Source organism: Melanotaenia boesemani, chromosome 18 (genome assembly GCF_017639745.1).
Source record: "Melanotaenia boesemani isolate fMelBoe1 chromosome 18, fMelBoe1.pri, whole genome shotgun sequence".
Taxonomy (NCBI): Eukaryota; Metazoa; Chordata; class Actinopteri; order Atheriniformes; family Melanotaeniidae; genus Melanotaenia; species Melanotaenia boesemani.
The window spans coordinates 22,800,027-22,826,943 of record NC_055699.1 but is presented as its reverse complement, the minus strand read 5'-3'; the positions used below and the strand labels follow the sequence as shown (position 1 = coordinate 22,826,943).

Genomic DNA, 26,917 nt, shown 5'->3' with positions numbered 1-26,917 from the left:
AGTCTTGGGTGTGACTCCTGTCATATTTGTCATGTGTCTTGACTCTAAGCTCAATGTAAAAGTTAATCTACCTCTCAGACTGACTGATGCCCAGAACATGAGTGAGTGTGTGGAAAAAGATGAAAACGGAGCAGATTCTGCAGGATCCAGCTGTCCATCTCTAAGGAGTGTCTTGTCCATAAATGAACTTCCGGGCTTTAGTAATGATTCTGGACCCCCACACCCTACGTAAGAGACTTTTCCTCTTGTAAACTAAATATGATTAGTTCAGTTGGAAGATGCTTCTACTTGATTTATGTGTGTATATATGAAACTTTAAGGTTTTTTGTGTTGAGACTATGTTCACTCTACTGTTTAGAATAATGTTTCTTTTATGTTCTCAGAGGGAGGAAGAGGAGTGGTGTTTGTGATGAGGAGCAGCTGTCCTGCTGTGCTATATGTCAGGATGCCTTGAAGGATCCAGTCTCCACCACCTGTGGACACTGGTTCTGTAGACGCTGCATAACCTCATATTGGGAGCAGTCTGGCTCATCAGGAACATCCACCTGTCCCTGGTGTGGAGAAAAATCCATAAGACGACCCAGTTAGTTTTGTTAAATGAAACAAATAAATTCTCTATTTTTCTTCAGGATCTCTTCTTACTGAGCTAATGTTTCTAACACTTTTAATTTGATGATATTTTCATTTTCTTTCAGCAGATGTTGGTCTGCAGGAGGTTTTCGATGAACATAAAATCAGTCTGAGGAGGAGATGTGAACATGTGACTGAAGGAACTGATGGAACAGGAAGTAGAACCCTCCTCAACAGGATCTACACTGAGCTCTTCATCACAGAGGGACAGAGTGAAGAGGTTAATACCCAACATGAGGTGAGGCAGCTGAAGACCGCTTCCAAGATCAACACCCTCCATGACACTCCAATCAGGTGCCACGACATCTTTAAAACCTTACCTGACCAACATGGACCAATCAGAGTGGTTCTGACCAACGGCGTCGCTGGTGTTGGAAAAACCTTCTCAGTGCAGAAGTTCACTCTGGACTGGGCAGAGGGCTTGGAGAACCAAGATGTCAGTGTGGTGGTTCTGCTTTCATTCAGGGAGCTGAACTTGATCAGAGATGATCAGTACAGTCTTCTCCAGCTGCTCCATGTTTTCCATCCAACATTACAGAAGATCCCAGCAGAGCAGCTGGCTGTCTGGAAACTTCTCTTCATCTTTGATGGTCTGGATGAAAGCAGACTTTCTCTGGACTTCAACAACACTGAGGTTGTTTCTGATGTCACACAGAAATCTTCAGTCAACGTGCTGCTGACAAACCTCATCAAGGGGAATCTGCTGCCCTCAGCTCTCATCTGGATCACTTCCAGACCTGCAGCAGCCAATCAGATCCCTCCTACATGTGTTGACAGGGTAACAGAAGTACGAGGCTTCACTGATGTCCAGAAGGAGGAGTACTTCAGGAGGAGATTCAGTGATGAAGAGGTGTCCAGCAGAATCATCTCCCAAATGAAGACATCCAGGAGCCTCCACATCATGTGTGGAATCCCAGTCTTCTGCTGGATCACTGCTACAGTTCTGGAGCACATGTTGACCACAGAGCAGAGAGGAGAGCTGCCCAAGACCATGACAGACATGTACTCACACTTCCTGATCATCCTGACAAAGAGGAAGAAGAACAAGTACCATGAGGGACATGAGATGAGTCCACAGGAGCTGATGGAGACTGACAGGGAAGTTCTTCTGAAGCTGGGGAGGCTGGCGTTTGAACATCTGGAGAAAGGAAACATCATGTTCTACCAAGAAGACCTGGAGCAGTGTGGTCTGGATGTCACAGAGGCCTCGGTGTTCTCAGGAGTTTGTACTGAGATCTTCAGAAGAGAGTGTGTGATCTTCCAGAAACCAGTTTACTGCTTCGTTCATCTGAGTGTTCAGGAGTTTCTGGCTGCAGTCTACATGATGCACTGCTACATCAACAGGAACACAGAGGTGCTCGAAGATTTCCTGGGGAGAGACTGGGATGATGATGATGATGATGATGGTGATGACAATGATAATGGTGATGATGATATGGAAAGGTCATTTCTAGATGTTTTCCTAAAGAGAGTCATGGAAGAATCCTTTGAAAGTAAAAACGGCCATATGGACCTGTTTGTTCGTTTTCTTCATGGCCTCTCTCTGCAGTCCAACCAGAGACTCTTAGCGGGCCTGTTGGGTTGGAAAGAGAACAGACCAGAAACCATGGAAACAGTTATCAACAACCTGAAGAAGATGAACACATATAACATCAGTCCTGACAGGAGCATCAACATCTTCCTCTGTCTGATAGAGATAAACGACCTCTCAGTTTATCAGGAGATCCAAGACTTCCTGAGGTCAGAGAACAGATCAGAGGAGAAACTGTCAGAGATCCAATGTTCAGCTCTGGCCTACATGCTGCAGATGTCGGAGGAGGTTCTGGAGGAATTGGACCTGAAGCAGTACAACACAACAGAGGAGGGACGGCATAGGCTGATACCAGCTGTGAGGAACTGCAGAAAGGCTCTGTAAGTCCAGATGTGATTATGATTTTGAATCAGTGTATTTTAATAGAATAGTACATTAAATATTCACACACTATTTTCTTTACACTAAAAGTTGGACTACATATGTCCTAGATAAAATGAATAACTTCATAGGTGTTATCAGTTACTTTAGTAGTTTACTTAAAGGTGCTCTATTGTGCTCATTTCTGTTGCATTTATGGGGTGCAAAACGCAGACACACAGATCTGGTGTAAAGTAAAGGTTTTATTGGTATCCACAGATGAATGAATGAATGAATCTCTAAATGTGGAGGGTGTGACAGACAAGCAGGTGGACAGACAAAAAGGCAGATCTGGATCTCCGATCAGAACTAACACAAAAAGCATGTTAGGCAGGCAAAAAAGGATAAAGACGAGCAAAACTGCTGAGAAGGCCAAGAGCTGTTAGCACTGGGTAATCAACAATCTGGCAATGACTGGAAGGCTGAGCTGGTCTCGCTGCGTGATTGTAGAGTGAGATGCAGGTGAAGCTCCATGGTTGCCGAGGAAACAGGCATGCCCACCATCGCCACACACCAGAGCAGGAGCCTGGGTCAAAGTGCTAAATAAATACAGACCATTTATCATTTAGGTGTTTGAAAACAGAATTTGTTTCAAAAGCCTCCTTTAGAGAGCTTTCAAAAACAATCTATTTTGCATTACCGTAATCAGGCGGGGACTGCATCTCACTGAAAAGACACAACAGCCGGCCAGTGTATTACAGTGTAATTACACCAAATAAAAAGTAAACACGTGGACGTTTAAAAAAAAAAACTTTACCTCATTTCTGAAGGTTGAGTGACAGTCTCCAGGGTTGTAGGTTGAGTCTTGAGATCAAAAGGTTTCTGAAAGGAATGCCGTCTTCTTCCTCCTCCTCCAACTCAATATGCAACATTTTTGCTGGATGCTAGATATAGGTTGCTGAAAAGAAAACTTTTCAAAATAATATTCAAGTTTTGTAATGTGCTATAATAATAACTTTGCTGCGTATGTGAGCTCTTCGTCACAGAATGCTTGTTAAACAACACAGTATTTAGAGGTTCAGTCTGGCATGCCGTGTTTGTGAATTTTTTTGTGTCCTGGCCACTAGAAATCCCTGAAAAATAGTAATAAAATTTTCAATTTAGTCACAGTTTAACAGTAACAGTGTGGATAACAAATTGATAGACCAAAAATTACATATTTGCGGTAGTGACAAAACATGCTGAAGACCACATGTCTAATAAATTAGACATATCTTGCTTTGTGTTGTCCTTTTAAATGGGACAGAGCAGCCACTGGAACTGAGGGTGGTGATTGCTTATTTTCTGGCCTCCCCCTTTTACATTTATTGTTCCACATGGCTAATAACCTGGATGTTTTTAGCCTGGTTGTTACGTTTGTAGCATTTCGTTACATAAAATGCTACAAAATCCTTACATGTGTGTTACCTGCTGGTAGGTAAACTAAGTGTGGGTTAAGGTATTAGAAAACTGATGAAAACCTGTAGAATATTTGTGATTAAAAAAAAGTTTAAAAGGATGTACAAACCTACACTGAAGCTTTGAAAGACAATAAATCACCTGGAAATGACAGATTAATAGGAGAATTCTACAAAGATTACAGCAAGCTATTGGCCCCATTTTAACAACAATGTTTGAAGAATCTTTAGATAAAGAGAAGTTGTCTCCAACTCTGAACAAGGTCTAATTAAACTAATTACTAAGACAAATAAGGACCAACTTAATACTGAGAACTGGAGACTGATCAGTCTGCTGAATAATGATGCCAAAATATTTGCTTCTGATTTTGCTAAAAGGCTAAAACTTGGTTTAAATTACATTATCGGTGAGGAGAAATCAGGATTTATGTCTGGAAGGATCATAGCTAAAACATGAAATTAATATTGGACATGATTGATTATAATTACTATATTCCTGATAATTCCTTTTTTCTGTTTGCTGATTTATCTAAAACATTAGATGCAATCAGTCACCAATTTAGTTTTTGGATTTGGAGATGGGTAAAAAGTTTATATAAAGGATGTAACAGCTCAGTGAAACTTTCATGTATAACATCCTTCAGATTTTGTATAAACTGAAATGAGACAGGGCTGCAAATTAAGTCTCTTCTTATTACTATTGGTTACACAGGTCATGACTGTGCACATAAAGATTCAATTTCAGGGCATAAATGCTATAGGCAGAGAATTTAAATGAACTTAGCCGTTGCACTCTGAGTGGTCTGAGTCACCTAAACAATTTGGTGACAATAAGCCTATTTCAGGTGGAAATAATGCAGATTATTTAGAAGCTAATACACACCAACTCGGCTATCCAGATGATCCCACAAGTTGTCCTGGTCCTCTGCTGCTGCAGATCTAGACGCCGGTTCTGTTAATGACTGAAAGTAGAAACACTATAAATAAGTTGTAAAGTTTGCTTGTTACATAGCTAAGAACACAACAAAATCTAGCGTACCGGTGATGTTGACAGTGACACCCTCTCCAATTTCATGCTTGCAGCACATTGAGTGGTTACCCTGGCAACACCATCTTGTGCAGATGTTGTATTCCCAAACAGTTATTCAGTTATTTTGAATCATGGATCCAGTATAGTTGATGCTGCCAGGACACAGATATTTTCAACATGTTGCAAGTGTGGTGTCAGTTCAATTGCTGTTGGATTTTGTAGTAAAGTTGATTTTGTAGCAAGCTTACATTGCACCATTTGGATAATTGGAATGACTTTTGATGCTGCCACCGTTTTCTCTGAAGAAAGTTCTGTTGTTCTCAAGTTGAATGGTCTGAAAACCTCTAGAAACTCACCAATGGTCTCATATTCATGACATGAAAAGGAAGCAACATCAGTGGCCAGAGACGTGACCACGGCTCCAACCGGTTCACGCTGCTCACGAAGACGCTGCAGCATGAAAAAGCTGGGTGAGGGGAGAGATTGCGTGCTTCAAAATCAGTCCAAAAGCCACTGTTCATGTTGGGTGAAGTTCCTGTTTATTTTCAATAATCAGCCGTTTGCTAGGCAGAGTTTTTCTGCATCTTCTGCTGTCAGCCTCGTCTGTCTGCTTCAGCTCCCTCTGAGGTTCCTGTTTCTGCAAAAACAGAAGTACGGCCAAAAGCATGTCGTAGGCCAGACATTTCCCTAATACCAGTTTGAATCTTTAAATGTCAGCTTCTCTTTTTCTTCACTTAGAAACCGAAAGCAATGCATGTTAATCCAAAATTACACAATGTACTTGTTAAGTGTGTGTGTGTGTTATTCTTTCCAACTTGCAAATCTGCAATTAAATATTTTCATTAATGTCATGCACAAGTTATAAGACAAATTTAAAATAATATCTAACAGACATCATACAAGTCTGATGTCCAACACACTATTCATGTGAAGCATCTATGGGCAGCGAGTATTGTTTGGAAACAAATACTGTGAGTTTTATCCAGAACATTCACTAGAATTTGCACTGACTGCTCAGGTTTATCCTTTTTTTTAAATCTATATGTTTCCTATATTTTTTAATCTTGTATAATAGATTTTATATAGGTACATATTTTGATTGTTTGTCATTCTTATATATTGTGAAATCTTGTAAGATATTGTGAGAACAAGCCAGTCTTTTGAATGGTTCTTTGAAAGATCCGGCTCCCTTCAAAGAGCCATAAATCCCATCTCTGGCAAATAACGTTGTTCTCCCGCATCCAAGCAAACACCCCGTATCAGCTATGGCTGTCTTTTAATACACAGGTGAAGCTGTCCAAATATACTGGCTATAAGTTATTTCTTACGTACACTACAAAGACCAAATAAGGTCATTCTCAACTGTAACTATATGTTTTACTTGTAAACTGTAAAGTCTGCAGTTATGAGAGATACTGATAACCGGTTCATCTGAAAGACAGATTTAATGAGCTGAAGTAGGATATGTCAAATGAATGAATGAATGAATGAAAAATACTTTATTAATCCCAAAGGGAAATTCAATATTGTAGTAGTAGTAATTTTTTTTTTTTTTTTTTTTTTTTTTTAAACAATCACATTAATTAATTAAGGGCTTTGTTCTTCAGCCTGATAGCTGCTGGAAGGAAGGATCTTCTGTATCTCTCTGTCTTGCATCGGACTTGAACAAGCCTCCCACTGAACACACTCTGTTGTTTCGTCACGGCGTTGTGTAGGGGGTGTGAAGGATCTTCCATTATCTTCGTCAGCTTGTACAGAATTCTTTTTTTGATGATCAACTCCAGCGGCTCCAGAGTTACTCCAAGCACAGAACCAGCTTTCTTGATCAGTTTGTTAATTCTTTTCAAGTCTCTGGTTCTGATGCCGCTGCCCCAGCAGATTGCTGCAAAGCTGATTGCACTTTCAACAACAGACCTGTAGAACATTTGCAACATTTTGGTGCAGACGTTAAAAGATCTCAGCTTCCTTAAGAAGTAGAGTCTGCTCTGACCTTTCTTGTAAATGTAGGGGAGACTGGGGACAGTTGCAACAATTTTTTAATTTCTCTCAGTTAATCAGAGACCATTTGGATTAGACGTGCCAACTTTTTATATGTTGAACTTACATCTGTCTACTATTATCCCATACCATTTAAAGACGAGTACATATGACATATCGGTCACAGTATTTATTTGAATGGAATAAGTCAGATGTTGCAACTGACCCCAACCATGGGGACGGTTGCAACACCAATCAGGGACGGTTGCAACATTTTAAAAATACAGTAAATTAACTTTAGTTTTGTATTTTGAAATTATGTATGGTTTTACAATATTGTTTTATGATGATACTTTATAAAATTAATCAAATATTAGTGGAGTTATGTTTGTTTATGTGTGGAACAAAGGCCTACCTTGGGTCAATGTGCAGATGTTACAGATGCTATTCAATCTCTCCATATTTAATTGTTAGACAGGAAGAAGAGAACAATTTGCAATGCAACTTTTATTGAACATGTATCTATTGTACAAAACTGCAACTGTATAAAAACAGATTTTTGAACCTTGGGTTTCCTAAAAGGTGAACAGATACCCCAAAATGACACAGCTTTTAAACAATAACCAACCCTCATTCCCCCAACATTTCTGCTGGCTCAATGATTTTTTAACTGGTTCATTCTGAGTCACAGTTGTGGCATGTTTAAAAATCACCTCCACCTGTGCAATCTTTATGTGCCCAGGACTTGCACATCCAGCATTGCAGCCACACGTCCCTGGATTTCAAGTAGCTTTCCAAGCACACAATGCAGACATGCAGAGTCTGACTCGTCTCTCTTTCTTTTTGGCTGATCTTTTGTTTTCTTTACACTTGTCTTTGTGGTTTTCTTTTCTCCGATTCTTTTTTTTGACTTCTGCTGATGATGTTTGATGCTTCTTCCAAAATACTGAGGGGAACCCCTCTTTCAGTAACCTTCTTCCTTACTCTTGGCATACTGAATACCAACATAATACATTTAAAATGATTATTTATTATTATAATTATTATAATATACTATTATAAATTATTAAATATATTATTATATTTTAAAAAATACTGTTGTGTGGTCTGTTTTGATATGGCTGCTTAGGTTGGGGACAGTTGCAACAACTTGTTGCAACTGTCCCCAACCTGACAACTGTGACAGAACATCATTTGCTAGCTAGACACACTGTCCTTGACGCATGCTAACAATGTGACTTAGAAGTCAACAAAACAATGATTCAACCTAATTAAGTTTTGATTAATTCATACAAAAGGCCAGGACAGTATGACAAAAACATAGCAGATGAAAAAGATTACTTTCATACCTCCAAAACAAGTTTTTTCCATAAAATGAAGCAGCAGATGTTAAATGTGACATCTGTGTTTCTGGTGGGGGGAGGGTCTACCTGAGCATGTGCAGTATAAGTGTTATCACTCTGGCATGTTTCTGATTGGAGGAATAAGACTTGTTGCAACCGTCCCCTGTTGCAACTGACCCCAGTCTCCCCTACTCAGTGTTGCTTTTCCACTCAAGTCTGTTGTCCAGCTGAACTCCAAGGTACTTGTATTCCTCCACCACCTCCACCTCCTCTCCCATGATGGAAACACATCTATGTGTGTTCTTGTTCCTCCTGAAGTCAACAATCATCTCCTTTGTTTTCTTGGTATTCAAGATGAGATGATTGTCACCGCACCATCAAACATGCTCTATGAAGGAAATGTAACGTGTATACTTTACAAGTTCATATTTTTTATACATGTCCTTGCAGACTCTCTGGCTGTGGACTCTCAGACATTCACTGTGAAGTTGTGGCTTCAGCTTTGAAGTCCAACCCCTCCCATCTGAGAGAGCTGGAGCTGAGTCACAATGAGCTGCAGGATTCAGGAGTGGAGCTTCTTTCAGCCGGACTGGAGAGTCCAAACTGTAAACTGGAGTCTCTCAGGTCATTACAATGATGTTTTTTTTTTTGTTTTTTTTTTTGCGTGTGTGTGTGTTTCTCTTTTGTTATTATCTTTTTAAGCTTTCCTTTTTAACATATTGTTCTGTGTATGAGTAACATTTAAAGTCAACATTATTCTAAACTGAGTCTTCCTCAGTCTTAGTTTTACAGATTGGGGGTCTGTTACAGAAAGCAGGTTATATTGAAACTCTGAGTATAATAACACCAAGTTGAGAGAAATTCAAGGTTTTCCATTTAGGATAGAGATGCGAATTTTACCTTGAGTCTGTTACCATGGCAACTGACTCTGTGATGCAAACCTCCTCTCTCTGAGTTTCTACCTGTCTCCTACCACCTAACATGGGTTGTCCATTCAAGTGGAATCTCATAGATTTAAAAGTAGAATTCAAACACAATGATTTACATCAGGAAGGGATTTTTAGATACTCAATAGCTGTGCAATCTTTTCCTGATCAATATTTTTCATCAAATGATACCATTTTGTGATACTTGGGACCTTTCTTTATAATGCTGGCAATGCAGAACATGTTAGAAAGACAACAGTGTGTCAAGCCATGAGGGAAGTCCTCATAAATTTCTGAAATCATAATTTAATAAATGAATGCAGCTTAAGGATCTACTGTTAGTTACACACATAGACTATAGGTAAAAGATGGACGGGTCACCTCTAGGTTTCTGAAGAGCTGAATTGAAGCTCACTGGGCGGTTCCCACCGTTGCCATCTTGGCAGCGTCACGTGTTATTTCCAGAAAATCCAAAAATGGGCAAAGAGAAAGCTGAGAGGGGGACTGTGAAGGTGGGGATGGCTGATTGACACGTTTCAAACTCCGAGCTGCCTTTAGCTAAGAGCTAACTGAGCTAATCCGGAGCTAACGGTAGCTAACCAGCTAACAGAGGTAGGTGTGCTAAAGCTAAGGTGCGCTATTAGCCAGCTAAAAACCGCGATTGTGCAACACTCTCCCTTCTTGCTGTGGATATTGGATACTTGTCAATCCAGGTATAAGTGCTCCACTGATGATGGCTTTTTTCTTGTGGTTTCTAACTCTGGGTAAAGATTGATTGAACCAACTCAAAACAGCTGTTCTGGAACCAAAAACTCAAAGTTGCTCCACAGTGAGGTAAGCCAGAGTTATCCTAAGTCTGTAAGGGATAACTAAAGAGTATTTCTGCTAAAAGGCAGAAGGACAGTAATTTAAATGGAATTTTGTTCTCTGTAGTTTGTAACTTAAATAGACTTCTACTTGGTTTGATTCATTCATACTGTTGAAACTTTGTATTAGTAACAGACATACTCATGAAGTTATTTCCTGCATTTTTATTGTTACGAAGAAGTAAAATCAAAATTGACGGAATGTAAGATTCCTAAGTTATTAATGAACCCAACATTTTATATGTGAAGATACACACACACACACACACACAAACAGATTTTTACATTTATTATAGTCGACACAAATCCAGCATATAAACGGGGCAGCTAGTGGGGTGGCCTGGGGGGAGCCAAGTATAAGTGTTTGTGCAGCAGTGATTAAATGTTGCTTAACTTTTTTTTACATCAGATGAACAGTTTAGTTGCTTCTAATACCTTCAATTCAGGGTTGTGGGGAAGCTGAAGTCTATCCCAGCTATTAGCAGGAGAGAATCAAGATACACCCTGGACAGGTCGCCAGTCCATCGCAGAACTTAGTTGTATAATTCAATTATTTTTTTTTTTATTCATTTTTATTCATTTATTTATTTTTTTTCGAACAAAGTTATAAAAAAAGATTCTCTTCTAAAAGATAAAATAAAATACATGACAAATCAAGAAGAACAAGAAAACAAGCAAGCAAAATCTTCCAGTCCCCATCTTTGTCCCTTTTCCCCTCTTTCTACAATTTGAATTGCTTGCCTGATTACCTTTGTGGTCCGAAAAAAAAAGGAGCAGGCAGAAGTAAAAAAAACTTTTCAGGGCCTGCTCCCAAAAACAAAATAAACATAATAATAATAAAACAAATATACTATCGGCTGTCAATTTATAACAAGCACAGCATTTTCCACAGAAACAAGGTAGTAACAAAGATACAATTAAATCATTATATTTCCGTCCTATATATACAAAATTTATCGGTTTTGAATAGTTTCTTAAATATATTTATTGTTTCACATAGTTTCATTTTATTGTTCAATTTATTCCACAAATTGACTCCCCGGATTACAGGGCTATGTAGTTTTATGTTTGTTCTTACTGGTTGTTTTTTAAAAATACACATTCCTCGCAGACCGTATCTACTTTCCCTAATCTGAAACAACCCCTGGATACCGTCAGGAACCTTCCGATGAATTACACCATACATTAGTTGTGCTGTTTTAAAGTCAACAAGGTCTTTAAACTTAAGTGCGTTCAGTTTAACAAAGAGTTGATTGGTTGGTTGTCTAAACTCTGCATTGCAAACGATCCTTATTGCTTTTTTCTGTAGAATGTATATTGGATCAGTGTTTGTTTTATAAGTGTTTCCCCAAACTTCCACACAATAGGTCATATATGGTAGTATGAAGGAACAATACAAAGTGAAAAGTGATGCTTGATTTAGGAGGTGCTTGACCCTGTATAAAACTGCAATTGATTTGGAAATTTTGGATTTTATATAATTTATATGCGATTTCCAGTTTATTTTATCATCTATTATTACCCCAAGAAATTTTATCTCAGTTACTCTTTCTATTTTAGTATTTTCTATCAATAGTTGTTTGTTTGTGTCTATTCGGCGATTCCCAAAGATCATAAATTTAGTTTTACTTACATTCAAGGTTAGTTTATTTTCATCAAACCATTTCTTCAACTTAGTGAGTTCTTTTTCGACGATATCCAGGAGTTGCTGCAGATTTTCCCCACAGCAAACTAAATTTGCATCATCTGCAAATAAAATGATTTTCATGTTTGTTGTCAATTCACATATATTATTTATATACAAAATGAACAGAAATGGCCCCAAAACTGACCCCTGGGGCACCCCACTTATTACACTTTGTACACTAGACTTAGCTTCATGTAATTGAACATATTGTTTTCTATTTTTTAAGTAGCTATTGATCCAATTATATGCTATCCCTCTAATTCCATATCCATGCAATTTTTCCATTAACAGTTCATGATTCACAGTATCAAATGCTTTCTGTAAGTCTAAAAAAATCCCTACAGCATATTCTTTATTTTCTATGGCCGTTGTTATTTCTTCAGTGAAATCTATTAATGCATGAGCAGTTGTCCTATTTGTTCTAAAACCATATTGCTGGTCATACAGTATGTTGTGTTTTTTTTATGAAATCTTGTAACCTTAAAAAGAATATTTTCTCCAGTATTTTTGAAAACTGTGGTAACAGTGAAATGGGTCTATAATTTGAAAGAACATGCTTATCACCTGCTTTGTAAATTGGTATTACTTTAGCTAGTTTCATTTCATTGGGAAAGACGCCTGTTGATAATGACAGATTACAGATGTGTACGAGAGGTTTTGCAATAAATTCAATAATATCTTTTATCAGAGACATATGGAGTCCATTACAGTCAGTAGATTTCTTATTTCTTAAATTTCGTACAGTGTCAATAATCTCCTTTTCATCCGTTTTTCTGATAAAGAAAGACTCTGTAATATTTATTTGGCTTACTACATTTCCTCTGTTTTTTGTCTTTACAATATCATTAGCCAAATTTTGACCCATACTTACAAATAATTTGTTAAACTCTTCAGCGGCCATTTCCACATTGTTGACCTGAGAGTCATTCATATTTAAAAAACTATTGGGATAATCTGGCCCACTTGCTCTCTTTTTAATGATATCATTTAGTATATTCCATGTCTTTTTTATGTTACTTTTATTGTCATCTAATAATTTGCTGTAATAATCCTTTTTATTATTCCTTATAATTGTTGTTAGTTTATTTTTATACATCTTATATTTCTGTTCAGCATTAACAGTTCTTTTCTTTAAAAATTCTTGGTACAGTACTTTTTTCTTCCTACATGCTTTAATAATACCAATAGTTATCCATGGTTTATCAACATGACTTTGCTTAACTGCTTTTTTCACAAGAGGACAGTTTTTATCATATAGTGCTAGGACAATGGACAAAAAGGATTCATAAGCTTCATTTACGTTTTCAACATAAACATCTTTCCAATCCTGATTCTTTAAATCTTCTTTAAAATTATTAATTAGGCTCTGTGTGGCTTTTCTAGCAATCTTGAATGTTTTAACCTTTTTCTTACTGGTACTACTGCTCTGGATAATTGCAAAAACTGGAAGGTGATCGGTGGTGTCATTTATTATGACTCCACTGACTATTTTCCTATCAATGACATTTGTCAATATATTATCAATAAGTGTGGCACTATGAGTAGTTATTCGAGTCGGACGCGTAATTGTAGGATACATGCTAATACTATACATAGAATTTATATAATCTGTAGTTGTATTGTGTTCATGAGTATTTAACAAGTCAATATTGAAGTCGCCACAGATAATAGCAGGCTTCATATTACCAAAATGACCATATAAATCAACTAGCTTTTCTGTAAAAGTATCTATAGAAGAGCCGGGTTTTCTGTAGATACAGCTTATTAACGTGTTTTTTGAGTTTCCCATGACCATTTCTATGGTGATGCACTCCATAACGTTGTCCACAACAAATGACATTTCCCCAACAAAATGACATGTATATTCCTTATCAATATATAGGGCCACACCCCCTCCCCTTGTTTTATTTCTATTTACAAAGTAACTGTCATATCCATCAATCTGCACCATATCAATTTGCTCTTCACATAGCCAAGTTTCTGATATTGCTATTATTGTGAATTTATTATCTAACTGTCTTATGCAATGTTTGATTTTTGAGACATTTGAATTTAAACTCCTACTATTGAAATGTATTATTGATATTGTTTCATCAGAAAAAAAATTACTTTTGTTGAGTTGTTCTTCTGTGTAGTATCTACAATCACAGCAACTGTTAATAAAAAAGTTGTTTTCAGGATCAATATCGTTTTCTATATCCAATGGTTTATGATCAGTATAACTAAATGTTCTCAAGTCCAGATTTTTTAAGTGAGGTAAAGGATCAGTCATAGAAATATCTGACATGCACCAATGATTTGTGCTTCTCCATTATCTTGTTTGGTTTTGCTGTACATTAAAAATACTGTTGGAATTATGTTTCATACCTGTCTAGCTCATTGATATCCCTGATGACATGAACCTTTGATTCCTCAGGGGTCGATCCATTTAACTTAATATAAACCTTACAGTTGGACGTCCACGTTGCTTGAATCTTTTTGTGTTTTTTCAGCATGCGAGCCCTTCGGGCTATATCAGAATTTTTCTTGGTTAGATGTTCATTTATATATACATCAGTTCCCTTCAGTTTCTTTCCTTGTTTTAAGATAACTTGTTTTATTTTTCGACTTAGCAAGCGAATGATGACTACCGGTGCTGTATTTTTGTTTTTACTAGGCAATGTGTGGCAGGACTCAATATCATTCAGATTGATTTTGATACCTTTACTTTCCAAAAAATGAGCTACCTTTCCCTCAAGTGATTCCCTTTCAGCCTCAGTCTCCTCGGCCCTTCTCCTTTCAGTAGTAGTATCTACTGTGGCCACCACATTTGCATATGATCGATGCCTGGTTTCCAAACCACTTATAACGATATTATTTCCCCGGGAATATTGCTCCAAGTCATCCACTCTTTTTTCCAAAAGAGCGATTTTTTTTGTCTTTTTCCATATTGAGCTTTTTTAGCTCTTGAATTTCCCCCACCAGAACCATGATCTTTTTTTGTTGGCTTGCAATAGTTGTGATTTCCCCTGAAAGAAAGTCAAGCGACTTTCTGATCTCATCTAGTTCATCAGGTAAAGCTAATCCTTTCTTTGGTGCCATAGTTATGATACTGTAAGCTCACCACCCAGTGGCTGTTGATGCCCCCAGTAAAGTCCGCCGCTGCCGCGGCGTTGCGGTGATCGCTTCACCTGGAGGCCGCCGCCGCCGCTATGGAGTGGTGATGATGCTCCCAGAAGCCGCGCTGACGTGGCGTTGCGGTGATCGCTTCACCTGGAGGCCGCCGCCGCCGCTGTGGCGTGTTGGTGATACTCCAAAGCCGCCGCTGCTGCGCTGACGTGGCGTTGCGGTGATCGCTTCACCCAGTTCCACAATGTGGCTGCCTGTGGCAGTTGTTTTCACTAAAACCTAGATGTTTTTCTTCTTTCTCATTAAATCTGCTACCCTTTTCTCAGTCTGTGCCACTGTGACAGTCTCATCATGTCAGAGAAAAGCTCATTGATGAGGATGAAGAAATGTTGAGCTGTAATTTAAAACCTGAATGCATTTTATAAACATTTTTTTTCTTTATTTAGATTGACATGGTGCAGTTTGTCAAAGATAAGTTGTGCTTCTTTGAGCTCAGCTTTAAAGTCTAATCCCTCCCACCTGAAACACCTGGACCTGAGTTACAACAGCCCAGAGGATTCAGGAGTGAAGCAGCTGTGTGGCTATTTGGAGTGTCCAGACTGTATACTGGAGACTTTGGGGTCAGTTATTGAAATCTTCAGTTTGTTGTAACAACAAGCAAATGTTATAACAAACTATGCAAAATACATATATGGTGTTAGCTGTTAAAATAAATTAATATTTCTCATTTCTATAAAAAATCTGTAGCAGAATATTCTCTTATATAGCATCTTATGTGACTTGACTTGACTTGGGTTTAAGATAATTTCAACAGAATTTACAAATATTTTCTGATTGGTTATATTGAGAGTAAGAACACATCAGTTGAAGCATATGAAGACATGTTTTGTTCTTTTTTCAGATTGTGCCATTGCAGGTTGTCAAGGATCAGTTGTGCTTCTCTTAGCACAGCTCTGAAGTCCAACCCCTCCCATCTGAGACATCTGAACCTGAGTAGAAACAACCTACAGGATTCAGGGATGAAGGAGCTATGTGGTTTTTTGAAGAGTCCAGACTGTAGACTGTAGACTGGAGTCCCTGAGGTCAGACACCATGTTTTAGTTTTTTAATATAATCAACATTTTATGAAGGTTGTATTGAAACTCATGACCAGTGCTGGGTAGTAACACATTACTGTACCGCCGTTACTTTTGTTAGTAACTAATTCTCTAATGCATTACTTTTCAAATAAAGTAACTCAGTTACCGTTACCCTATGGAGCATTTGTCCATTACTAGCTAAATTAATATATTTTGGCCAGCAGCTATGAGCTTCTTCCTGTTTACAGCAGTGATGCAGCACAACATGGGCAGTGTTATGAAGTCCGCTTGTAGGACTTGTTTTTCTGTGAAGTTGTGTTTAAGTTTATTTTATATTTTGAACAACTATTTAATTAAGTTTTAAGGATATTAATGGGATGATTTATTTAAAATGTTTTATTTATTTTTTTATTTTTTTACAAAAGTAAAAATTTCCTTTTAACATCAATGCATTACTTTTAGGTGAAAGGTAATCAACAAAGTAATTTAGTTACTTTTTGAACAAAGTAACTAGTATGTAACTAATTACTTTTTTCAGTAACTAGTACAACACTGCTCAAGACTGATCATGATGCTATTAAGCTACAGATTTAAAACATTAAAAGAAGGGAAATCATTTACTAGATATTTCCTTCTGAAGATTTGTCACACTTAAGGATTATAGTGTAAATAAGTCCAATAAATGAATATTACATATGAATATAATAAATGCACCGATTGTTCTGTTTGATACTAGTGGTCAGTTAAGTTTTTGGCTAGATTAAAAATCCTTTTCCATGGAAGCGTAGAGCTGGCACCCAAATAAAAGAAGGGGATCTTGTCACGTAATGTGATAGTTTTATTGTAAAAATGTGAAACGTATCATGTTTCTGGTAAAAAATGTGGAATATAAACCATATATGATAATCTTGCACTCAAGACAGGACTGCATTTTTGTGTTGGCAACTTCTTCCAGTCCAGGTGATGTATAAAGCCTATCTAATTTGTAATTTATTTTAGAAGATGGCTAGGACTTAGGCGTAACATCTGGTACCTGTTAACGAAAACCACACACATCAACAGATTTACTGTCTCATTGTGGGCAGGCAGGGGAAGTACCATACTGCTCATAAATATCCCACATTCCTCTGTGAATAACATTAAATCAAAGAAGAACAACTATGGACTTGACACACTGGGGCGCGACCAACGACAGTGCCAGGCAAAATTCATCGCCATCCAGGCAAAACAACAGACTGGATAGATGGACGAAGCCTCTGTGACTTCATCCGTAGGTTTCTGTAGAGCAAAAGTGAAGCCCTTTGGGTAGTTTCTACCTTCACCATCTTGGCAGCATCATGCCTGCCGTCACTCCTGGAAAATACAAAAATGGGCAAAGTGGCTGCGCTGAGACGGTGTTGTGAGCGTGGGTGTGGCTGATTGATGTCTTTCAAACTCCAAGGTGCCTGTAGCTAAGAGCTAACTGAGCCAACTTGGATCTAACGTGAGCTAACCAGCTAACGGTGGTAGGCGGGCTAAAGCTAAGGCACACTGTTAGCCGGCTAAAAACGGCAGTTGTGCTACACCCTTCTTACCCCGGATCTTGAGTACATGTCAATCAAAAGGACACGCCCCCAATTATGCCGAATTTCAAGATTAAATAACACCCAAACAGATGAGTTAGAAAAAATTCACCGCCCTCACATTTGTCATGAAGGTAACTTGACCTTAATATTAATCTTAATCTTTTAATCTTAAAATGGATTTTTGTACCAGGCTTTAAACATGTTTATTTCTGTGTGAAGTTGGTCTTCTTAACATGGGAGTCTATGGGGGTTTGCTCTGTTTTGGAGGCAGGCCCTAGCGGATAAGGGGTGAACTGCAATTTTTTTGCACTTCCGCATAGGCTTCACAATTCACTGCCAGAGGTTGCCGCTCGGGTGAAACCCAAAACATGGGAAATGACAAACAGCGGCAATAGCGCTTTGCGCTTTTGCATTGCACTTTCACATTGTGCTCTCTGATTGCTTGTATCTAAAATATTAGATTGGTTATGATATTGGAGGGAATTTCGACATTTTCAAAGCAGTCCGTGATTGACAAGGCATGACAGATGAAGACTCAAAAGATTTTGCTCATATTGACAGAAATCTTGCTGTTGACTCTATTGTACAAAAGAAAAAAAAACAACCCTGGGTTCATCCCATTTTACAAAGACACAGCATGGTGAATATCATCATTTGATAGTGGACTTCAAGGCTGATCCAGATTAATCCAGGAAAGTCACACACAACTAACATGATCTTTTCGTCCATGTTGAAAGTGTTTGCAGACTGCACTGTCTAGTCTGCTCTCAGCTCATTTGTTAGTCAATGAAGCCCCTCGCTGGTTGGTTGTAGTGCTGGTTGTAGTGCTGAGGGAATACTCCTCTAAAAATAAAAGCACTAAATAAAACAATTGGGTGTTTGTTCAACTATCATTTACAATGTATAATAAACTTTCACAAAAATGCACCTGCTTGTGGTCATCTAATGCTGACGAGTGTTGACGTGCATGATGTGCTGCAACATTGCTGGTTTGTGACCAGAGCTAATAGTTCAGAAATTGTGAGTGAAACCAAAAGAAAAGAGTAGATCAATGAAATTTGCCACAGAACTGGATAAAAACGTCGTTGTATTGTGATCTTTAGCTGGGTTAAATACAAAACTATCCACTTTGGAAAACACTCATATGAGTCTTATTTCAAGGTACAAACAAATCTGTACCCTGACAAGAGTACTAGGGATATGAATCCCAATCACTGAGGCTGATTCAATATGCATCTTGATACCCTGCCGGCGATACAAAACATTAACTATATAGTTAGACCTCCTGCCAATACGATTAGATACCTGCACCCCTGTTCACAATGCGATATGATTCAATAATGATTTGACAACAATTTAACTTTGTACAATGCGATTCAGTTCGATACAATTTATTATGCGATTCAAACACAATACAAAGAATTTACAAGCAAACATCTGTTTTCTAAGTAACATCAGAATTATTTTGTCCTCTCTTTTCCTGTGAAGGATGTATTTGATCCTTGTTTTCTATAAAGCAAACTAATAAATTCGACTTAAAAAGAAGGTCCAATTCAAGAGGATATTTTTTACTCCTAATAAACATTAAATCAAACATTTTTTTAACATTTGTTTTTAGTCTCATTCTCTACTTGTACAATATTTTTATTTAGGCAAGTTATTTTTGGCCTCTTAATAAAAGAAAAAAAAAAAAAAAAAGCACATGGACCATTTACAAACAATACTTATCTTAGGTCATTTTACTAACAATGTTCTTTGTAATTTTACAATGTTTTACAAAACACAAAAATATCTTCCCTTCACCTGTTGTCTCGCTTTTCTCCATGTTTGCTTTTTACTAACCGTGGCTGTGTGTTACGTATGGACTCCAGGAATACAAAGTAAGGTTAACAGGTTTATTCTGGAACAGACATACTGAAGATAAACATACTGTTACCAAATGCAGAGGGGAGGAATCTAGCAGGGGAGTGAGTCCAGGGTACGTGGTTAAGGTCTGACAGGGAGTGACTGTGGTGCTGGAGTATATAAGGACTAGTGAGACAATGAGGAACAGGTGTGACAGGTTGGGTGGATTGGAGAGCTGGGATCAGGGACAGGTGTGGAGAATCAGGGGAGGGCTGGAGAATCAGGGGAGTGCTGGAGGAGTGACAGGACAGACTGTAACACTGTGCCACCTGAGTCGCGTATTAATGGCAAAACTACAAAACATAGTGATGATGCGTTCACGGCTTCTCAAAAACATGGGTGCAGAGGAGATAAACTATGCATTATACCATGGTCCTGGTGAATACTTGATTGTGATTGGCTGTAGTGTGTCTGTTAAAACTTGTTATATCATGGTCTGGGTGAATATTTTATTCTCATAAGCTGTAAGGTGTCCATTAAAAAGTGATAATGGACACTTATGAAAGAAGTTCCGGTCAAAAGGCCTTATTGTTGTAAATTACTGTGCTGACTAAACGCTAGTTGGTAACCGTGGCAGCAGAAACTCAGACGGCCAACTGGAGACACACCAGATCGTGTCTGTGACATGCATTGCCGTGAAAGCAGCTTGCAGGCTTACTGGGCTCCGTCAGCCCAGGAGAGACGAGAATGGAGCAACATTTTGTCGTCCCACAACGTCCCAACCAGCAGTGGTCAGAGTCCACAAATGTTAAATCTCCGTCCTTCAAACGCCACTACGGACATGTCAGTATCTTTATGAAATGTCACGATCAACGGCAATGTTGCTTTTAATTTTAAATAGGTCATTGCCTGTTTTTCTGTCTTGAATACTTTACTTGCATACTTGATACAGAGTGAATGGTGGATAACATTATAAAAACAATTTAGGATAGACTTACTACTTATTTGATACACATTTATTGATCAGAGTAAAGGGTGGATAATATTCCTTGCAATAAAAACGATTTAGGAAACTGTCTGTGGACTTTGACTGTTTGAAACAAAATGTCTCATCATCCTTTGGACACATACAAGCTATTAGAGCTGCACCTGCCCTCTAAAATGATACTTTGTCTCACTTAATATAACGTTAAGCAATCATCTTCCTCCCCTCCACTGATCAGGTCTAATACAACAGCTGACTGACCAAGCTGCCAGTTCTGTGTCAGAGCCAGTTACCTTGGCAATGAGCCACAACAAAATAGTCCACTCAGCCGCTTCTTGTGAATAACTTAGGATTTTAATGGTGAAAAATAACATTAACGTATTAATAATTAATTTATTATTTATTTCTTTTGTAAGTGACCATGGTATAAGCGGGATAATGCCATTGTCCATTATCATCATTATCATAATTTATCATTAATTATCATAAATGATCATAAATTAATGGTTCATGCCTCCACATTGTCCATAAATTTATGATAATGGACACTTTGTCGGGCATTATCCCTTACTTATAGGACATATTAAAAAAAGTTCTGGCCAAATAGCATTACTGTTGTAATTTATTGCGCTGGCTAAACGCTAGTTAGTAACCGTGGCAACAGAAGCTCAGAACATTCGTTAACATGTGTTATTTCCTTGGCAACGCATCACAACAAGAGATATTAAATAGTCCACTCAGTCGCTTCTTGCAAAAAACTTTTTACTTCTTTTAACAGTAAAAAACAACATTAACATATTAATAATTGATTTAATATTTCTTTCTTTCATAAGTGTCCGTGGTATAAGCGGGATAATGCCCTTCAAGGTGTTCATTATTAGAAATGAATGGACTTCGCAGAAGCAACCTCCACTTCCACTTAGGACGGTTCACGCCTCCGCGTCGTCAATTAATTTCTGATAATGGACACCTTGTCGAGCATTATCCCTTACATAATCTATGGAACCATGGGGTTTAAAGATTCACACAAGCTAAGGAAGATACATTGCACATGTATCTGATGCACAATGAAACTGCAGTCGCATCGCAAACGTCTCTGATCACTAATTCAAATCTGTGAAAGTCTCCATCCCTAAGGAGTACTAGTTTTAGTTTACTCTTATCAGTCTTGTTACTTGTTACTTGTTTGAATTTTCTTTTTCCCTAAAACTTTACACTGAACATTTTTCATCTCTGACCAGATTATGTAGCTCTCTTTGATTTCAAGCAAGAATGTTGTCTACTAACGTTGCATAATTTATTTCATACAGAATGACCTACTGCACATTATCAGAAAGGAGCTGTGATTTTCTGGGTGCAGCTCTGAAGTCCAATCCCTCCAATCTGAAACACCTGGACCTTGGTGGAAATAGTAGTCGGGGCTTAGGCAGGCTTAAAAAACTGTGTGGTTTTCTTGCAAGTCCACAATGTCAGCTGGAGACTCTGAGGTCAGTTCATTGCCTGTCATTATTGATTTAATTTCAGTTTAATTCAGCTTCATTTGTAAGGTGCTAATTCACAGCAAAGTAATCTAAAGGCAGAAAAAAGAAAGACATGCAGATTACATTGTTCAAATGCACGTGTCACTATTATCCTGATCCTTCTCTGAAGGGTTTAAATGTGGCCAGCTCCATGTTATTACTCTATGTTTACATTAATGCGTGTGAGGCTGTTTTTCTGACATCTTTATGCCTGTGGAACAGTGATTTATTTATCCACAAAAGAATCACAGATGACTGATTAGATTATGATTTTAATTTAATATTTCATTCTGTTCTCAGCTTGTGGGACTGCAAGTTGTCAGAGATCAGCTGTGCTTCTCTGGTATCAGCTTTGTGGTCGAACCCCTTCCATCTTAGAGATCTTAACCTGGCAGGAAATGAGTTACAGGATTCAAATGCACAAATGTTGTGTGCTCTTGTGAGGAGTCCTTACTGTCGACTGGAGACTCTAAGGTGGGTAACATTTCACAAAGCCAAGCATATATCAGGCAAGAGAGTTTTGTCATATTTTTTTTTTTTTGTGAAAATTATTAAGCTTGTCTCATTTATTACATAGTTGTAGGATGGTTATTTAAGATGATCTTGATTAGTTTTGAACAATTATTCTGGTGCACCTGTATAAGACGAGCTGTGTAACACTAAAATTAATCTTTGTACTTTCATTAATCATAAGACTTCTAAAAGAAATACAAAAAATATTTCAATGAGTTATTTGTCTGATGTTTGTGAGTGAATTCTATTAATTAAGAGAGCCTAGGATTGCTTTCTAATTTACCTAAAATGATTGTTTTCTCATCTCAGTTCTGAAATTATTCATACAGGCTCAATGGTAGGACAATCGAAGGTTCCAGTGATAAAATTGGTGAGTACTATAATTATACCTTATATTTATTAATCTATTGTTGTTGTTTTTTTGTTTAAATCTGTCTTGTCCGGCATCTTAGCAAACTGGATGGTAGTCTGGTTGCTGTGTTTTGCCAAACAAATTTGCTCTGTGTTGGAGAATACCTTAAAATTGATTAGTTTTCATCAATCCAGATAGTACTTTTTTCCCACACGCCCTTCAGGCGGGTACTCTGTTCCCACATGCCTAAAGAGTACTAATAATCTATTTACATTTCTCTTAGGTCCTTCTCCCTCATGTTGATGGAGTACAGACGACACTACTACTTCTCTCAGTTGAATATTTATTGATTACAATTGATATGAGGAATGTGTCTCTGAGTTCTGTTACGTGGCTGCTAGCAAACAGACAGAAAAGTGTCCTGCTGCCTGCCACAAACAGAACACTACTACCTGTTTTTTGAACCCATTTATAATTACAGGCTCCTCCTTTTCCTGACAGTTTCTGCTGACTAATCTGCAGTTTCTGGGCAAAGTTCCATGTGTCATCTGACAGACGGCACTGGTTTCCTATTTTCTGTATGGGAGAGATTAGAAAATACTTTATTAATCCCTTTAAGACACACACACACACACACACACACACACACACACACACACACACACACACACACACACACACACACACACACACACACACACACACACACAAGCCCAGGTGCGATTTTCCTTTGCAGGATGCACTCTGAATCAGATAAGCCACTCAGTACGAAACAATAAACAATTGCATCCCTGACATAAACCACTCAGTACATTCTAGTAATCAATCTCTCACATACCATTTTTCACCTCGCTCCATATGAGGAGTCTTACTGTCGCAAAAGGATTCATAACACACTATTAGTAAATGTATGAACTTATCATAAGAATAAATGAAAATAAATAGTACACCTGAATAATTCCTTGATTAGTATCCCAATAAATTTCTTTACATCTGTCAAGGGGAGGTTTATGGATATAAAGCTCCTTTTTATACTCTGATTCATTTACTTATTTAATGTTATTTATTTATTTATGGAATCTACATAATCTTGCTGGACTTGACCGGAGGGGGAAGAAGAAAAAGAAGAAGGAAGACAGTAAAATAGAAAGAAAGAAGAAAGAGGAGACAAAAACACAACAAATAGAAGGGAACAACCCTGCAGTCCAAGCCATCACCAGACAACAAATTGCTTCACCTGAACAGAAACACACCAGAAAATTTCCTAAGACAGTTTTCACAGAAACAACAGAGCTGACAGTAATCAAGTTCCTAATTACTAACCAAGAAAAAAACAAAAAAAAACCCAAAACCAAAAACAAAAAGAAACCATATCACAAACGTATCACAACAACAATCAAATTGCCAGATACAAACTCACAGAGAAATTCTCTCAACGTGTAGACCCACCGGACAACTCAGTGACTGTGTCAGCATGCAAAGTACGAGGAATAAGAAGGGATCAGTGATGAGGAGTGGTGAGTGAGATTGTGCAAATGCGACCATGCCTCCACAGAGCCGAGGGACAGACTAGGGCAACCCAGAGACCCGGGTCATCAGCAGCAGCCCCGGAGCACGAACCCAAGCCACCCCACACTGAAGATGATCCCAGTCCCACCCAGAGGGTGGCAGAGGAGAGGCCCAGCCAGAACCCACAGTGGTCACGGGGCACAGGCCAGGATCGGCAGCTGCTGACCCCGCCAGGCACCGGCCATCCAGGGCGGCCCGAGCGAAGGGCCCAGGGCCCCAGGAGCCCAGTGGCAACCGCCTCCCCCAGGAAGAATTTATAAGGATTTTGATACTGTTTTAATGGAAATGCACCTGTTTATTTATTTATTTAATTAAAAACTACACACATTCATAAGAATATATATATATATATATATATATATATATATATATATATATGTATATATATACTGTATATGCCACTTTAAATCAGTACCCTCAATCACCCTACATTTTTCCATGTCTGTTATACAGTTTCTGCACAGCCTGTTTGTCAGGCACTGTATGGCTATGAGGCTCGGGAAGACAATGAAGTCTCATTCACTAAAGATGACATCATCATCATCAACTCTCTGACCATCTCTAAAGGTTGGATGACTGGGACTGTGCAGAGAACCTGCAAATCCGGCTTCCTGCCATCAACCTCTGTTGAATGTAAGTAGCATCATACTGTTGGAACCAAAGTTGTAAAGCTCAACTTAAAAAACGCTGCAGAGATCCAGCCAGCCTTCACTATGGAATCAGTGACATGTTCCACCAAAAGCAGCACCACACAGGGAAATGTCTCACTAACACGTGATTTCATTTACTTTACTTTATTTGTGTCTTTTTTGACTGCACAAAATTAAAGAAGTATGTGCAGAATTCTGTTGTGAAAGCGTAGCATAGATCAAAAGATAAACTATAAATTAAGTCTGTTGTAGCACAATTTGACAAGTTAGCGCTTTTTGACAGAAAACCAGAACAAAACAAACGTTTTTCTTGTTGTTGTAGTCTCAAGAAAATAAACAAAGGTCTTGTTGTCATGAAAAAGTTGATTTATTCCAGTAATTCCATTCAAAACGTGAAACTTGTATAATGTAGACATTCATTGCTCACAGAATGACATATTGCAAGTGTTTATTTCTTTTAATATTGATGATTATAACTGACAACTAATGAAAACTAGAAATTGAATTTCTCAGATAATTAGAATATTGTGGAAAGGTTCAATATTGAAGACACCTAGTGCCACACTCTAATCAGCTAATTAACTCAAAACACCTGCAAAGGCCTTTAAATGGTTTCTCAGTCTAGTTCAGGTGGCTACACAATCATGGGGAAGACTGCTGACCTGACAGTTGTCTAAAAAAGGACCATTGACACTTTGCACAAGGAGGGCAAGACACCAAAGGTCATTGCTAAAGAGGCTGGCTGTTCACAAAGCTCTGTGTCCAAGCACATTAATAACACCCTGGAGAGGATTGTGAAACAAAACCCATAAAAAATGTGGGGGAGATTCACAAAGAGTGGACTGCAGCTGGAGTCAGAGCTTCAGAAACCACCACACACAGACGTAAGCAAGACATGGGTTTCAGCTGTCGCATTGCTTGTGTCAAGCCACACTTGAACAAGAAACAGTGTCAGAAGCGTCTCGCCTGAACTAAAGACAAAAAGGACTGGACTGCTGCTGAGTGGTCCAAAGTTATGTTCTCTGATGAAAGGAAATTTTGCATGTCCTTTGGAAATGAAGGTCCCAGAATCTGGAGGAAGAGAGGAGAGGGACAACATCCATATTACTTGAGGTCGAGTGTAGTTTCCATAGTCAGTGATGGTTTGGGATGCCATGTCATCTGCTGGTGTTGGTCCATGGTCAATGCAGCTGTCTACCAGGAAGTTTTAGACCACTTCCTGCTGCTGACCAACTTTATGGTGATGTAGATTAAATTTTCCAGCACCTGCACACAGTGCCAAAGCTACCAGTACCTGGTTTAAGGACCATTGGCCAGCAAACTGACCTGACCTTAACCCCATAGAAAATCTATGGGGTATTGTGAAGAGGAAGATGTGAAATGCCAGACCCAACAATGCAGAAGAGCTGAAGGTAACTATCAGAGATACCTGGGCTCTCATAACACCTGAGCAGTACCACAGACTCCATGCCACGCCGCACTGCTGCAGTAATTCAGGCAAAAGAAGCCCCAACTAAGTATTGAGTGTTTTACCATGCTCATACTTTTCATGTTCATACTTATCAGCTGGCCAGCGTTTCTAGAAATCCCTTTTTTGTATATTAAATAATAATCAAATTTTCTGGGATATTGAATTTGGGGTTTACATTAGTTGTCAGTTATAATCATCAAAGTGAAAAGAAATAGACATTGAAATATGTCAGTCTGTGGGGAATGAATGTCTACATTATACAAGTTTCACTTTTTGAATGGAATTACTGAAAAAATCTTTTCATGATAATATAATTTTCTGATGAGCACCTGTATATATTCGTAAACATTTCCACCCTAAAATTTACAATATAGTGAAGTCAGACAGCTGTCTGAGATGAGCAGACTTAAATAAGCTCCTTTAACTGAGGATATAATCTCATATCTAGGATTT

At 38.2% G+C, this 26,917-nt stretch overlaps 3 protein-coding genes and 1 long non-coding RNA gene across 5 annotated transcripts in view; 3 read left to right on the top strand and 1 right to left on the bottom strand.

The window, feature by feature from the left end:
- The window catches only part of LOC121628724 (NACHT, LRR and PYD domains-containing protein 12-like), a 2,607,341-nt gene that overhangs the window by 1,265,869 nt on the left and 1,314,555 nt on the right, over positions 1-26,917 (top strand). The window lies entirely within an intron of this gene.
- Positions 83-15,997, top strand: LOC121628738 (protein NLRC3-like). 2 transcript variants are annotated; one of them, XM_041968042.1, is made up of 6 exons: positions 83-228; positions 384-583; positions 696-2,541; positions 8,779-8,952; positions 15,362-15,535; positions 15,817-15,997. In XM_041968042.1, exons 1-6 carry the CDS (start codon positions 98-100, stop codon positions 15,980-15,982), a joined length of 2,691 nt encoding a protein of 896 aa, XP_041823976.1. In that variant the 5' UTR covers positions 83-97; the 3' UTR covers positions 15,983-15,997. The 2 variants fall into 2 exon arrangements, with proteins under 2 accessions (XP_041823976.1, XP_041823977.1); XM_041968043.1 differs by lacking the exons at positions 8,779-8,952; positions 15,362-15,535; positions 15,817-15,997 and having other exon boundaries at positions 696-2,545.
- On the bottom strand, positions 2,775-5,391 carry LOC121628776. Its single transcript, XR_006008252.1, has 6 exons — positions 5,257-5,391; positions 5,018-5,160; positions 4,862-4,940; positions 3,339-3,479; positions 3,222-3,247; positions 2,775-3,120 (listed from the first exon to the last, which is right to left on the bottom strand). It is a non-coding gene; the product is annotated as an uncharacterized LOC121628776 (long non-coding RNA).
- The window catches only part of LOC121628740 (NACHT, LRR and PYD domains-containing protein 1-like), a 32,481-nt gene continuing 21,427 nt past the window's right edge, over positions 15,864-26,917 (top strand). Inside the window, exons 1-5 of the mRNA XM_041968046.1 lie at positions 15,864-15,997; positions 21,700-21,876; positions 22,210-22,383; positions 22,752-22,792; positions 24,797-24,976. Coding sequence (XP_041823980.1) covers positions 21,701-21,876; positions 22,210-22,383; positions 22,752-22,792; positions 24,797-24,976 — 571 coding nt within the window. The 5' untranslated portion in view covers positions 15,864-15,997; position 21,700. The remainder of the gene's footprint in view (positions 15,998-21,699; positions 21,877-22,209; positions 22,384-22,751; positions 22,793-24,796; positions 24,977-26,917) is intronic.

What these genes read in the sequence shown, in the direction of transcription:
- LOC121628738 (XM_041968042.1), top strand. Translation starts at nt 98, where the DNA reads ATGAGTGAGTGTGTGGAAAAAGATGAAAACGGAGCAGATTCTGCAGGA. An exon ending in AGGAACTGCAGAAAGGCTCT is followed by an intron (nt 2,542 to 8,778) that starts GTAAGTCCAGAT and finishes ATGTCCTTGCAG; the next exon opens with ACTCTCTGGCTGTGGACTCT. An exon ending in TGTATACTGGAGACTTTGGG is followed by an intron (nt 15,536 to 15,816) that starts GTCAGTTATTGA and finishes TTCTTTTTTCAG; the next exon opens with ATTGTGCCATTGCAGGTTGT.